The sequence below is a fragment of the Heterodontus francisci genome, chromosome 11 (genome assembly GCF_036365525.1).
Source record: "Heterodontus francisci isolate sHetFra1 chromosome 11, sHetFra1.hap1, whole genome shotgun sequence".
In the NCBI taxonomy this organism is placed as follows: domain Eukaryota; kingdom Metazoa; phylum Chordata; class Chondrichthyes; order Heterodontiformes; family Heterodontidae; genus Heterodontus; species Heterodontus francisci.
Window position 1 is genome coordinate 74,611,039 of NC_090381.1, and position 14,684 is coordinate 74,625,722.

At 42.3% G+C, this 14,684-nt stretch overlaps 1 protein-coding gene across 3 annotated transcripts in view; it reads right to left on the reverse strand.

Moving 5' to 3' along the window:
• Positions 1-14,684, reverse strand: part of LOC137375306 (major facilitator superfamily domain-containing protein 8-like) — a 108,268-nt gene that overhangs the window by 68,387 nt on the left and 25,197 nt on the right. For 2 of the 3 annotated variants that reach the window (XM_068042267.1, XM_068042266.1), the window contains one exon: positions 573-758. The exons of the other annotated variant lie outside the window; for it this stretch is intronic. In XM_068042267.1, coding sequence (XP_067898368.1) covers positions 573-758 — 186 coding nt within the window. The remainder of the gene's footprint in view (positions 1-572; positions 759-14,684) is intronic. 3 annotated transcript variants of the gene reach the window in all.

The window sequence follows — 14,684 nt, forward strand, 5'->3', positions numbered from 1 at the left end:
AGCTGTCCCCCCCTCACATGAGCTGCCAGGTTTTCTAAAGCCTGGGAAACCCAACCACCCACTGTAAAACTTCAAACAAATTAAAATCAGAGGCAGTCAGCCTCACTAAAATATTTAAATAACCCACCTCTGAAAACCTGGCAGTAGTTAGGTTGGGGTCAGGGTTCATAATTTTTAAATTTTACCATCTGACCGGAACCCAACCCACCCATTTGTGAGTACTAAAATTCAACCCACTTGATCTTATCTCCCTCTTCCCCAGCACTTCCACATCCTTACATTTCTCATTCTGTACTTTTGAAAATTTCAACAGATTGCTCAATCACCACGAAATACCTGTTCTATAAGTTGCTGTTACACAAACTGGGTACAGATGGGACGAGAAGCAATACATTTAAAATGCCTGGTAAAATACAGTACAAACTTGCACAACCTTAATGCAAACAATCCAACTTTTGTCTTTCTCCGCATCCCCCCTCCCCCCACAAAAGCTTTCTCCTCTCCTGAAGAGTCACCACTATAATTACTATATATCCATCAATAGACAAACAAGGTAGGTAGAGCTGCCTTACCTGCAATCTCAAATAAATTAGCAAATAATATGATTGATTTTGTCCTCAGTGTTCTGTCCGATATACGTCCAAAGATGGGGCTTGCAATCAGTCCACTAAAACTGAATGCAGATAGTCCCAAACCCAGAAAATAAGGTTCAGCATGAAGAGTCTGAAGGTATGCCCAGATTGTTGGAAGTATTACAGCTGAAAGAAGTGATTTTTAAAAAAAAATTAGTTTCCATCTTAAAATTATGTCTGGTTACAACTGGATTACATTTTCACTACAGTCATTTAAATGTAGGAAATGCAAAGTACCTCTTGTGGTGTTGCTCATATTAAATCATTATATATAGTGTATTATTTTGTTGACAAGATGAAGCTGTGTTCATTCGAGGTCAAAGTCTGACTGCTTCTAAGTAAACACTGGTTGAACCCAAAGATAAATTGTCCTTCAGATTGCAATTTAGTATGTTTTATAAATCTAAGAAGCTTAACTTCCGAATGCAGAATTCAGTCAGGGGTGAGAGAGAGAGAAACAAAAAAGTCACCTTGTGAAGCATAAAACTGGAGCCAATCTTTCTATAACTCTAAATAAATGCTTATAAAAGTAAGACATTAAAATCATACCCCTCCTAACCCAACAACCAGTTTCAGTCTGTGTCTATTTGTAGGGGCACATGTGAATCTCCAGTTAGTGTCCACCACCTGCATACAATTAATATACTGTGACAAAAACCCCACATGCCAAATTGAAATAATAATTTCATTGTGAGGCACTTTGCCTAAGATTTTTCCTGGAAATTGCTACAAATAACTTTTAAAACAGAACAGCCAGCAGCCAAAATGGCCACACACAATTTGCATAGAAAAAAACCTAAGGATCAGGCTGGAGACAGATGTGATTAACTCAGCCTAGCCACTTATCTGGCATAGCCTTATCAATGTGGTCGTCAAATGCCATTGACACCCATTGACTCTGAAACAGCCAGTCCCCCCCCCCCCACCACCCCCAAGTATGTCTGAACAGCTTGAGGGGACAGTCTTGAATTTTAAAGACCATTCCAGAAGATTCTGATTCAAACACAAAGAGGTGGTCATATCACATGACTACTTGGGCCACTCTGGAGATTTGAGTGGTGACTCAGAAGGCAGACAGTAACAGATTCAGCAAGGGAACATAAGAAATAGGAGCAGAAGTAGACCATATGGCCCATCGAGCCTGCTCCGCCATTCAATACGATCATGGCTAATTTTGGGTTTCAATTCCACTTTCCTTCCCGCTCCCTATATCCTTTGATTCCCTGCGAGACCAAAAATCTACCTATCTATCCCAGCCTTAAATGTAGTCAATGATGAAGCATCCACAACCCTCTGGGTGAAGTAATTTCTCCTCATCTCAGTCCTGAATGATTGGCCCCTTATCCTGAGACTGTGTCCCCATGTTCTAGATTCTTTGACGAGTGGGAACAATCTCTCAGCTTCTACCCTATCAAGCCCTTTCAGAATCTTATATGTCTCAAATAGATCGCCTCATACTCTTCTAAACTCCAGAGAATATAGGCCCAATTTACTCAGCCTCTCATCATAGGACAATGCTTCATCCAAGGGACCAATTTAGTAAATCTTCACTGCACTGCCTCCAGTGCACATATATCCTTTCTTAAATGTGGAGACCAAAACTGCACACAGTATTCCAGGTGCGATCTCACCAAAGCCCTGTACAATTTTAGTAAGACTTCTTTATTCCTGTATTCCATTCCCCTTGCAATGAAGGCCAACATGCCATTTGCCTTTTTAATATGGAGCTGCATGTTAACTTTGTGCGTTCCCTGTATGAGTACCCCCTCTGAACATCAACACTTACTAGCTTCACACCTTTTAAAAAAATGAGATCCAGAGAAGCCTCAAGCTGCAGCTGGTGGAAGCCGTCTACAAATCCTTAGTCAGCAACTAGGGGACACAGAGAAAGCCCATCTGCCTTCCAGCACCTGAGAAGCAAGCCCGAACCAGTCACATGGACCAGCGAGGACTTCAGGACTACAACTTCAACTAAAGTCTCTGGGACTAAGCTTCAGTATTTAAATTCCACTATCATGACAGGTTCTCCTACAACCTCCCAACTCTGTTTTTCCCTTTGTAATCTATTTGTGTGCGTGCGAGTGTCTGTGTGTGACTCCTGCGTGAATGTGGGCGTAGGTGTGGGGCATATTTTAGTAATTTTAACCAGTTTAGAGTGATAAGGATAATAAACGTACATCTTTCTTGTTTAAACTCAAGAAAACCTGGCCAATTGGTTCATTTGCAATTATATTAGAGGAACAGGAGCAAGTGCTCACTGAGGTGGTAAGTTAAATCACTGTTAGAAGGATAAACCCTGTTGCGGTCAAACCAGAGAAGGGGCAAAAGGGGAGCCTGAGACCCCTTCCTCACCTGGTCGTAATAATAGATTCCCTTCTTTCCTTTTAAATAAAAATTAGTGTTTATATACCATACCAAATGCAACTAAAATTTCCAAACAAATTACATCAGAAATCACCATATACTGTACAAAGCATTACTTTGTAAGATGCCCCTCTTTCAGGACCTCTAACAAATTCTTAGTTTTATAAAAAGAAAGGCATGGACAATCATTTAATTTTAGAGATTTCCTTTCTCTCCAGCATTTATTGCAAGCTAGCAAGGTCAATCCATAGCCTTATCTCACTTACTTTTCCAGGTGTACATTATCCCACAAGGAACATTTATCTACATAACATTCAATGGGTATACGCTCTTCACAAAGGCTCATTGTACAGAATCGCACTTAAAATTTTTAAGATATAATCCCAAATCCACTGCCGCCAAAACAGCCAGTGTTTCAGCAGCCAAAGTATTTTTAACATTTTCTTTTTCTTAGCTTCCCAAGGTAAAGGATAACATTTCCCATTTTCACCTATCAGAAATATTCAGAAATTCTTCTTCTTCTTTGACCTCCTTGTCTCGAGAGACAATGGGTAAGCGCCTGGAGGTGGTCAGTGGTTTGTGGAGCAGCGCCTGGAGTGGCTATAAAGGCCAATATTAGAGTGACAGACTCTTCCACAGGTGCTGCAGAAAAAATTGTTTGTCGGGGCTGTTACACAGTTGGCTCTCCCCTTGCACTTGTCTTTTTTCCTACCAACTGCTACGTCTCTTCGACTCACCACAATTTAGCCCCGCCTTTATGGCTGCCCGCCAGCTCTGGCGATCGCTGGCAACTGACTCCCACGACTTGTGATCAATGTCACAGGACTTCATGTTGCGTTTGCAGACGTCTTTAAAGCGGAGACATGGACGGTACTAGAATATCCATCAGGAAAATTAGCATGTGAAGCATGATTAAAAATAACTAATTTCATGTTCTTTGGGTCACCCAAGGATGGGAATTTAAGTGCGCATTTCTCCACATTTAAATTTTTTTAATGTTTTATTTTCCCTTAAAACATCCTTTACTTTAGGGTGTTTCATCATAGTGCTTAACTTCAATACATCAAAACTAGCATCTGGTCTAGTCTGAGTGCCCAACCAGTTCAATTGACCAATCAAGCTTTGCAATTGTTCTTTCTTTAGATACATCATCATCTTTCTATGATGACCTATTACTTTTCATCAGGATAGGAATATAATAGGATTATGAATTTAATGTTATTCCAGACCTATGTTTTTAATATCTAAACAAATATTTTTCAAAGCCCCACATGCTTGACTTCCAATCTTAACAATTTCTCAAATTTTGCAGTATTGCCCCGTAATAAATCACATCATGAAGACACCTGAAAGTTTCCCTTTATGATACTAATAAAACATTGCCGGATCTTCTTTCAGTTGAACATAAGCCGTTTTCAGCAAAACGGATCTCATCGAAAAATACCATGCCCTGGAAGCATCATTCAGGTCACAAAAACATTTGTTCAGTTTCCATAGTTTTTCTTCTGCATCAGCTACCTCTTTGGTAGGGGGGTGGGGGGGGGGCGGGCGTTGGTGGTGTGCAGAAACACTTCTCTGAAAAAGTATCGCCCTGCAGAAATGCAGCCTTTGTATCGATTGACTTCATCTCTTATGAATATGTGGCTAAAAGAACTAAAAGATTATTTTTCCAGCTGTGGGAGAGTCCCCTCTAACATCTGTATCACCCAGTCAGTCTTCAAAACCCCTAACAACTGTCCTCAATTTAGCCTTAAGTCCCCTCCGCAAGCACTTTTATTTTGGTACAAATCCACCTTTGTGACAAAGCTGGTTGCCCCTTATTTGGGACCACAGAATAAACTGCAAACTCTAGCTACCTAATTCTCTTTGTTTTGCCGCTCTTAAGGTTTATTCCCAGGTTTATCGGCAGCTGCAAAACATTTACGATCATGAGGACTTCTGCTTCTAGTTCTATTCCAAGATTCTGCTGTAGTCTTTATTTCATCGGCTAATCTATTCAAGCTACGGATTCTACGTGCACCTTGTACTACTGCAAGGTATCTTACTTGCTCTACTGAAGGGTCTTCATCTGGTACGTGATCATTTTCTGATGCAAAACGCACTTCTGGACCCACTATCAGTACTTGCACTATATTTTAATATTTGTCACTCTTTCACACCATTCTGCCAGTGCATGGACCTCGCTTTGTGACCATTGTCCTAAACATTCAATCAATATTAAAATTTGTCAGTGACTTTTCCTGTACAATCCACAATTGTCACAACCTTCCATTGAGTCGACATCTCCATAATATGTCACCCACATACCCACACTTTGGATGGGATAGCTCTGTCACGATCACTTACATTACTGCTATCCAAGCTTTTGTCTGCCATATTGCATTCCGCAGGACCTTCATCTCAAAACACATGAGCATTTGCGGTATAAGGAGCCTTATGTACCTTTATCAGCTCCTCACAGTCAGAGATTTTGAAATTAAACCTATTTAATCATGAGGATCGAACCTTAAAAAGGTTTGATTGCCATGTTTGATAAGTACTGTCTTACCATTCCTCATGATCCTCTCTTTTATAATAAACCAAATCTCCTGAATTAGAGTCTCAGATGGTCTTATACACTGCTTCAACACTCTCCGAATTTTCTCGGTGACCTCAGCCTTGATGAAAGCCCGTCTCTCTGCATGTAAAGTATTCAAATGTGCAGCAGAAAAATTGAACTAAATGCAGTGCCTTCAAATAGGAGGAGTATTGCACAGCACAAGACAGTAATTTGGGATTTCACCCAGACTAATTGATAGGGACTATATCCTTCAACCATCAGGAATGAATTATTTGCATGAACTGCCTATGCCAGGGCAGTTGATCAGCTAAACTTTTATGCATCATTTCATCAATCACCATATGATTCCTTTCAGAGTCCAATGCGGAAAGGACTTTCAACTGCGGTACTCATGACCATGATGTTCATATTTTTAAACACGTCTCGTGTGATGGAGTCCGTGGTTTGAGAGACTAATGGAGGACCGTGTGCAGACTATTGTCTGAATAGATGACTTGTTGAGTTCTGTTAAGTTCACTGGGTCTGGTTGCAAAGCTCGTTTTTTGAGACAGTCCCCAACTTAAAAGTGAAACTAAAAACTTTAGGTTTCTGGGGAAACTGAAACTGGTTCAAACCAGATAAGACAGTCATTTGACAAGAGGCATGTGACTAGAGCTATCCAACTCAGATTAGAAGACTGTAGAGTTGAAGCAGGCTGCAGGCTGTTTTGCAGACAAGCTGCTGAAACTGGAACCTGATTCTGGGAGCTAGCCAATGGCAAATATGAGTTGTGGCAGCTGCTTTCATTGCTGGTGTAATCATGTCGTCAAGATTATCGTGAGTAGGTTCAAGAGGCGACAAGACCGAATCATTAAAACGGAAGACTGCAACGCTCACTAGCAACGAGTAGTCATTAAATCGGGGACTGCATCTTAGAGGACAGAAGCTGGAAATCTACCTGAAGTTCAGAGTTCTGAAGAACATTGTGGTTGTTCGGAGCCATGTTTGCTGAGTGGACTGCCCAGTAAATCGGAGAGATCTTTCACTAGACACTGAATGTGGAACAAGCCAGCATTCCGTTCCCCATCACCACCACCCCCACCCCCCACACTGCGGGTGTCTGCTAAGATAAAAAGGAATACACAAAAATGCAGGAGGGTTTATTAAAAAAAACAACTAGCCACATGACTAACCTGCTGGCCCAGGTTTCGTTTTGAACTGCTCACAGAATAGTTTGAGTCAGACTGCAAGTGAACTTGAAGAAAGAGCCTCTTTCCTGCCTGGCTCTCTCTCATGAATTTCCAGATCCACTGAAGACACTTAAACCTTGAGAGAAGATTCCTACATCGAAGCAAATTTGAAAGAGTCCACTGGGCCCCAACGAAACGGCAAGATTTACCTGCAATCAAAGACTCTACATCAAACTAAAGGACAGTAAATAAACTCCAGCTATTGCTTCAAACTATTCCCCTCTATTCTTTCTACTTTTCTGTCTCTAACTGCATGTGTGTTTATCACTTATGCATGCTAGCGTGGTCGTGTCGCGTATTCGTAGTAGCTTTAACCAAATTAGCGTTTTACGGTTAATAGATTTAAACGAGAAAGGTTTAAGTTTAAGAAAACCTCTCTGGTTGACTTCTTTGCCTTACAATTGGACAGCAGTAAACAAGGAGCTAAAAACACTGCTTTAAAAATTAACCCGGTTACAGACAAACATGGCAAAGGCTGAGTGGGAACCCCAAGCCCCTTTCTCACCTGGTCGTAACAGAAATTTGGGGGCTAGCTTCCGGATTTGACCCACAGACAAATGAGAAGTTGGAAGTGGGAAGTCAAATGGATCCCAATTTTCAGAAAAGATTTCAAACAGGTTTTCTTGTGGTTGTGTGTGCTTGAATGCCAACATGTCTGTGACTGAAGTCAGTAACTCTCCAAGCCAGGGTGAAGTAACTTGGGATAAGTTCAAAGCACTGTCTATGGAAGAGTTGAGAAAAATGGCTAAGCAGTCTGGGATCACTGTCCATGTCAAGGCTAGAAAGTCTGAACACCTAAGACTAATGGCCAACCACTTTTTCCTCGAATCTGAAGCAGCAGAAATAGGGTTAGAAATAGACTCCGACAGGGCATTGCTTGCAAAGCGACAACTGGAACAGAGGAAAGAGAAAGAGACAGGAAAAAGAGAAAAAAAAAAGAAAGAAAAAGCAGGAGAAAGAGAAAGAACCTTCCGGAAGGAATGCGGAGAGCTGAGGTGGCTTGAGTTAACTAGGGGGCGAAAGAGTACCCCCAGTGAAAGCATGGCCAATATGGAGGATCCTAATGCAGGGCTGGGTACTGAGTTGTTAAAATCTTCCCAATTGATTCCAAATATTCAATGAGGGAGATGTGGAAGCATATTTTGTATCTTTTGAAAAACTTGCAAGGCAGTTAAGGTTTGGACTCTCCTGCTACAAAGCAAGCTAAAAGGAAAAGGTCATGAGGTTTATTCCCTGTTGCTAGATGAGAGTACATCAAATTATGAACGGACAAAAATGCTATCCTCGGGGCATATGAGTTAATACCGGAAGCCTATCACCAAAGGTTTAGAACCCTCAAAAAGCAAGCTGATCAAATGTACCTGGAGTTTGAGAGTAATAAGCAGCTGGCTTTTGATCAGTGGCTGAGGGCTCTTAAAGTGCAGCCCAGCTATGAACATCTCGGAGAGGTAATTTTGCTCGAGGAATTTAAAAACTCTCTCCCACTCTACATAAAGACACATGTAGAGGAACAGGAAGTTCATAGAGCCCAGCAAGCTGCAGTTCTAGCTGATGAGTTTGCTCTCCTTTATAAGTCAGTTCCCCAGGGGAAAACCTTTCCTGATCACCCCCACAAATCCAAAAAGGACAAAGGGTGGGAAGGTGATAGAAGCCCAAGCAATCCAGAGAGACAAAGAAACACAGGAAACATAGGGGGCCCTCCTCCAGTCAAAAAGGATAGTGTCGTAAGTAGAAGTCAGACCCAGAGACCTGTGTGCTTCCATTGTAATAAAGCAGGGCATCTAAGAGCTGACTGGTGGAAACTACGGGGAAAGCCTGTAGGGTTAATCAGGACACACCCGCTCGGTGAAGTAGAAGGGATCCTGAAGGAAAGCACAGCTGAACAAGATGTGGCTTTAACTGCAGTAATAGTAAGACCCAGGAAGCCTACTGCTGCGCGTACAGGAAAATTTAATAGGGTTCCTGAAGGTTATCAGGACTTTGTGTCTGAAGGGAGAGTAACCAGATACCCCTTGAGTGGGGCAAGCAAGCCCATAGTAATCCTCAGGGACACAGGGGCCATTAGATCCTTTTACTGGGAAAAGGCCTGACCTTTCCCCCAGACAGTGCAGTAAATACCAGAATGGTGGTAACAGGTATTGGAAGAGAGCAGTGTATGCCTGTAACTTTACACCGGGTGCACTTGGAGTGCGACCTGGTTTCGGGACCAGTGACCGTAGGGATTGTCCCTAGTTTGCCTGTGGACGGGGTTGATCTGCTCCTAGGTAATGATCTGGCAGCAGCGAAGGTGGTAGCTTCCTCAGTAGTGAAAGAGACCCCGCAGGAGGTCAGAGAGACAAGGCAGTGGCGGGAGACGGTCCCCTGAAGTTTCCCTGAATGTGTAGTGAATCAGGCCATGATCAAACCAGCTCCACCAGAGGAGACTGAACTGGCACTGCAGGCAGATGACCATGACATCCGTCTGTCTGAGACTTTCTTTGGAATCTTACAAGACCCAGGAAATGAATTAAATGAATCTTCCCTAGCTGAGTCTCAGCGAGCCGACCCAGTATTGAGAGGGTTAGCACAGGCTGCCCAGTCTGAAATTGAAGCAGAGGGAGTCCCTGATTGCTACTATTTAAAGAATGAGGTAGTGGAGTTCTCCTCACAGATCCAAGGGCAAAGAAAGGACAGTAGTTCACCAGTTAGTGGTGCCGCAGAGGTAGCGGATGGAAATATTAAGAGTGGCTCCTGAAATTACAGCGGCTATACATGTCGGTATATGAAAAACCAAAGCCCACATAAGACAGCAGTTTGACTGGCCAAAACTCCACAAAAATACAAACTGGGTGGTTTTATTTTAATTTTAAAAAGTCAACAGATGAAACTCTCCGCCGAACAAAGGCGGTGGAGGTGGAGTACTGTAGGAGTTGCCACATGTGCCAGGTTGAGAGGAAACCCCAACCTGCAGTGAAATCTGAACCCCTATATCAGTGTTTGGAGGACCCTCCAGCAAAGGGCTGGTGAACTGTAAGGGACTGCTGCAGAGAACAAAAGGGGCCAGACAGGCACAAGACTTTCGAAAAGTTAGAGAGGAAAGGGGAAAAATGGACAAAGGACAGGTTAAAGGAATTCCTGGAGGATTCCCAAAATGGAACCCCCTACTGTCCAGTCAGCCAACCCCGAAATGTTTGAGAAGTTAGACCCCACATCCTCCAATGTAAATGCAGACACTGGAAGCACCCCACCAGAGTTTTTAACAGCATTTACAGGAACCTGCAGAGACAAAGGAAGTCAAGAGGGCAGTGAAACCATGAGGGTGATGCCTCACCTAGTCAAAGTGTATCAAAGAAGTGCAGTAGAACCTGGACAAATACCTGCAAGCAGGAGTGTCCCAGAGGACAAAGGGAAGACTAGCAAAGAATCCTCCCCCACAGTCAGGAAAAATGGGAACCAACCATCCCCTAAGGTGAGAAGGCTTTACATGACTCATTAAAGCATTGTAAGAGAGTTCAGAGTGGATCCACCCACTGCCGACGCCCATGAACAGAACTCCAACCTAGGGCTAATTAGTGGTTAGCACTGCAGCCTCACAGCTCCAGCGACCCAGGTTCAATTCTGGGTACTGCCTGTGTGGAGTTTGCAAGTTCTCCCTGTGTCTGTGTGGGTTTTCTCCGGGTGCGGTTTCCTCCCACAAGCCAAAAGACTTGCAGGTTGGTAGGTAAATTGGCCATTATAAATTGCCACTAGTATAGGTATGTGGTAGGGAAATATAGGGGCAGGTGGGGATGTTTGGTAGGAATATGGCATTAGTGTAGGATTAGTATAAATGGGTGGTTGATGGTCGGCACAGACTCGGTGGGCCGAAGGGCCTGTTTCAGTGCTGTATCTCTAAACTCCCTCTGCAGACCTCAACAAGAACAAAGACACCTTAGGCAGTCATGTGCAAACTGAAAAAAAAACTTCCCCAAAAATCACATGTTTATTGGGATGACAAAAAGGGCAGTTCAAAGCAGCACTGCTGCCAAGACAAGACAGGCTGTAACAATTTTTAGGATTTCTGAATGAATGAGTGAGATGCATGTGTGTTTTCTTGTTGCTACTCTTCTCACCCTCACCCTATTAATGAAATGCTCTAAAAATATCACATTTCATTCCGCTGGGTGTGGAGAGGTCATGAAGACCCCACCTACCAAGAATGAGGCATATTAATTTCATCATACGAAACATTAATTTTAAACTGTTGCTGGACTGAACAGATGAGTTGGTTAAAGACATCAGCAGTGGCTGGAAAATTTTGCATACTAAGTAACAGTTGCCTGGAGAGACAATAGAACGGCTTCCTGATCCAATTAACCCAAACGGATTTTGACCACCATTGAATGTGGAACAAGCCAGCATTCCATTCCTCCCACCCCCCAACTGCATTGCGGGTGTCTACTACGATGAAAGGAATACAGAAAAACACAGGACGGTTTGTTTAAAAAAAAAAACTAGCCACATGACTAACCTGCTGGCCCAGGTTTGATTTTGAACTGCTCACAGAATCGTTTGGGTCAGACTGCAACTAAACTTGAAGAAAGAGCCTCTCGCCTGCCTGGCTCTCTCTCATGAATTTCCAGATCCAACAAAGACACTTAAATCTTGAGAGAGAAGATTCCTACATCGAAACAAGTTTGAAAGCATCCACTGGGCCCCAACAAAACAGCAAGATTTACCTGCAATCAAAGACACTACATCAAACTCAAAGGACAGTAAATAAACCCCAGCTATTGCTTTAAACTTTTCCCCTTTATTCTTTCTACTTTGCTGTCTCTATCTACGTGTGTGTTTATCGTGTATGCATTCTGGCATGGTTGGGTTGCATATTCATAGTAGCTTTAACCAAATTAGAGTTTTAAGGTTAATAGATTTAAACAAGAAAGGTATAAGTTTAAGAAAACATTGCTGTTGATTTCTTTGCCTTACAATTGGAGAGCAATGAACAAAGATTCATTGAGGGGGTGCTAAAAACACAGCTTTAAAGTTAAACCCTGTGAGGGGGAACCTCCAGCCCCTTTCTCACCTGGTTGTAACATATACGAGTGTTAATTCATATTTAATTTATGTTGAATTTTGTTTGATGGTTTGATTGTTAAAGTAAAATGTATTTAGTGAAATCTTGTTTATTTGGTTTTTCTATGGGGTCAGTTGGTAAATTTGATTCCTTTGAATTGTTCATCCCCATGGGGATCATAACACTCTGAACTCCTCACTGGTAATGGAAGGGAATTTGCCAGTCAGAAACTTCACTGGTGCCCCAAGTCCAGTTTCTATCTATTTCTCCATGATTTTGTTTATAGTAGCCTGTAAATGTAGAATGAAAATCATCTTCTTAGGCAGTCCCTCGGGATCGAGAATGACTTGCTTCCACTCCAGTTCGATGAGTTCGGAGATGACTGATCATTCCAATGTATGATCTGCAGTCTCTGCTACGAAGGGCAGGTGGTGCTTGAAGGGTCAGGTAGCTGAGTAGTTTGGAGGTTTGTGCACTCCCTCCGACACCCATTTCTGTCTTTGTCCCATACTTTTAGATCCATGGTAACTACCTTGTTAAAGTCATATGCCAATGAAGGCTTACAATAGGACATGGCAGCATCCTCTGATACTTTTTACAGATTTCACACCTCTCACTAATCTCTTCTATTAGCTGCATAAACTCATCAATCACACCTGCATCCTTTGGTAGGAATTTTAATCTTTGACAAGTTGGGTGGGCAGATTATCTCTAACTTTAAGAAAATGTGTTTTTTTTCTCTCATTCTCATCACCCTTAATATTCATCTAACACTCTGCTGAGAAACATCAGGTTTTGTTATGGGGATACAGTAATGTCCTGACTGGGTAAACTGCAGATCCACTGACTTCCCTAAAATAATTGCCTCATCATGCTCCATGCCAATTTTCTTTACTGCTTTTTTCATAGAAGGGCGGCACAGTGGTTAGCACCGCAGCCTCACAGCTCCAGTGACCCGGAATCGATTCTGGGTACTACCTGTGCGGAGTTTGCAAGTTCCCCCTGTGACCGCGTGGGTTTCCGCCAGGTGCTCCGGTTTCCTCCCACATCCAAAGACTTGCAGGTTGATAGGTAAATTGGCCATTGTAAATTGCCCCTCGTGTAGGTAGGTGGTAGGGGAATTAAGGGGATGTGGTAGGAATATGGGATTAATGTAGGATTAGTATAAATGGGTGGTTGATGGTCGGCACAGACTTGGTGGGCCGAAGGGCCTGTTTCAGTGCTGTATCACTAAATAAACAAACAATCATTGGTATCTCACTAGAGACTACATCAGTACTTATAAAATGGTTTACACCAACTAATTTACATGGAAATACAACTAGTTAGTGACCTCAATATATTGTCATTACCAAAGCAAGGAGTACTTTTATATTGCTTAACCTTGCATTGATTCTCACTACTTAATCAATTAACATTTTAGCCAATCGATTCAACATACCGTTGAAGTGCAAGCGCCATCTAGAACTGCAGGAGTCTGCGACTAGCACATTCATCACAGGACTAAAACTCCTTGTGACCAGTATAATTTGTTCAGATGCATCATATCTGATCTTTACCTACTTCCTCAGAATTATCTTTGTCGTGTGTCATTTCAAGAACCCTGCCATTCCGCTTTGGGTAGTTCACCTCAATGATATTTTGAGTCACAGCTGAAACACCTATTAACTATTCCTTGGGCATTCCTGGGATTCGTTCGCCTATTACAGCTGTTCCAAATCTGCCTTCTGCTCTAATAGTCAGATCTGCTAAAGGTTCTTTCATCCTCATTCCACTTGCCTCGAATCCTTCCATTGTATTGGCTCCTGCGTCCAGTATCTGGACCATTTTGAAATCTGGCAATCATGGAGTCTTCCATTCTTTGCGTCACCACAGAATGTCCCATTTGTTCCGTGAGGCTGAAGGAAATGACTGTTCCCCAGGAATTTAAGACAGCAGACATTTGACCCAACGACCGATCAGCTAAAAACAATAGCCTGTCCATACGAGACACCTTAGCACAATCCACAATGTAAACGCTAGTACAAAACGGTAAGTACTGTGGATGCTGGAAATCCGAAATGAACAACAGCATGCTGGGAAGTACTCTGACAACAGACAACCTTCCTTTCATCAGAATTCTCCCAGTTTTGATGAAAGGTCATCAACCTGAAACATTAACTGAGACTGTTTCTCTCTCCACATATGCTGCCTGATCTGCTGAGCACTTCCAGCATTTTAGGTTTTTAATTTTAATGCTAGTACAGATCCAGGGATCCCCAATTGAATTGTCAATCTTTTATACAATCAGTTCAAGTCCATGATTTTTCTTTCATGGAATGACCATTTGTTTTCCAAAATCTATCAAAGTCTGACCATGCCTCATAGGCAATTTGTTAAATGCCTTTCTTATAGATTTCATCCACGAACTCGAGTAGAAAGTCGAAACCTTCACCACTATCCAACTGATGGACATCTATCTCACAAAATACTTCAATTCTGATTTTCCTTCTTGTAGGTAGTGACAATGCCATGGCCATACCTTGTTTCATTTTTTGGTAGGAATGTAATCCGCATCCATATATTCACTTCATTTTTCCACTGGTCATATGGTTCAGACTCTGAGAACATCAGAGGGTAATCACACCCCCACAATTTACACTTGCCAGTTTCCACAATAGCCACTATGATTGTAGTTTCCTGTCTGAAAATTTATTTCCTAGTTTCCAACCCTCACCATTGGGCAACCGTCCTTTGCTACAATGTTCTACTCCAGAAAGTCAGTTGGTGAAGAATAGAACTGGAGCCAATCTTTTACACACTTTTTTATTCATTTACAGAGTTACACATTACAAGTATACACCTGCTAATCCAACAAAGTTTCA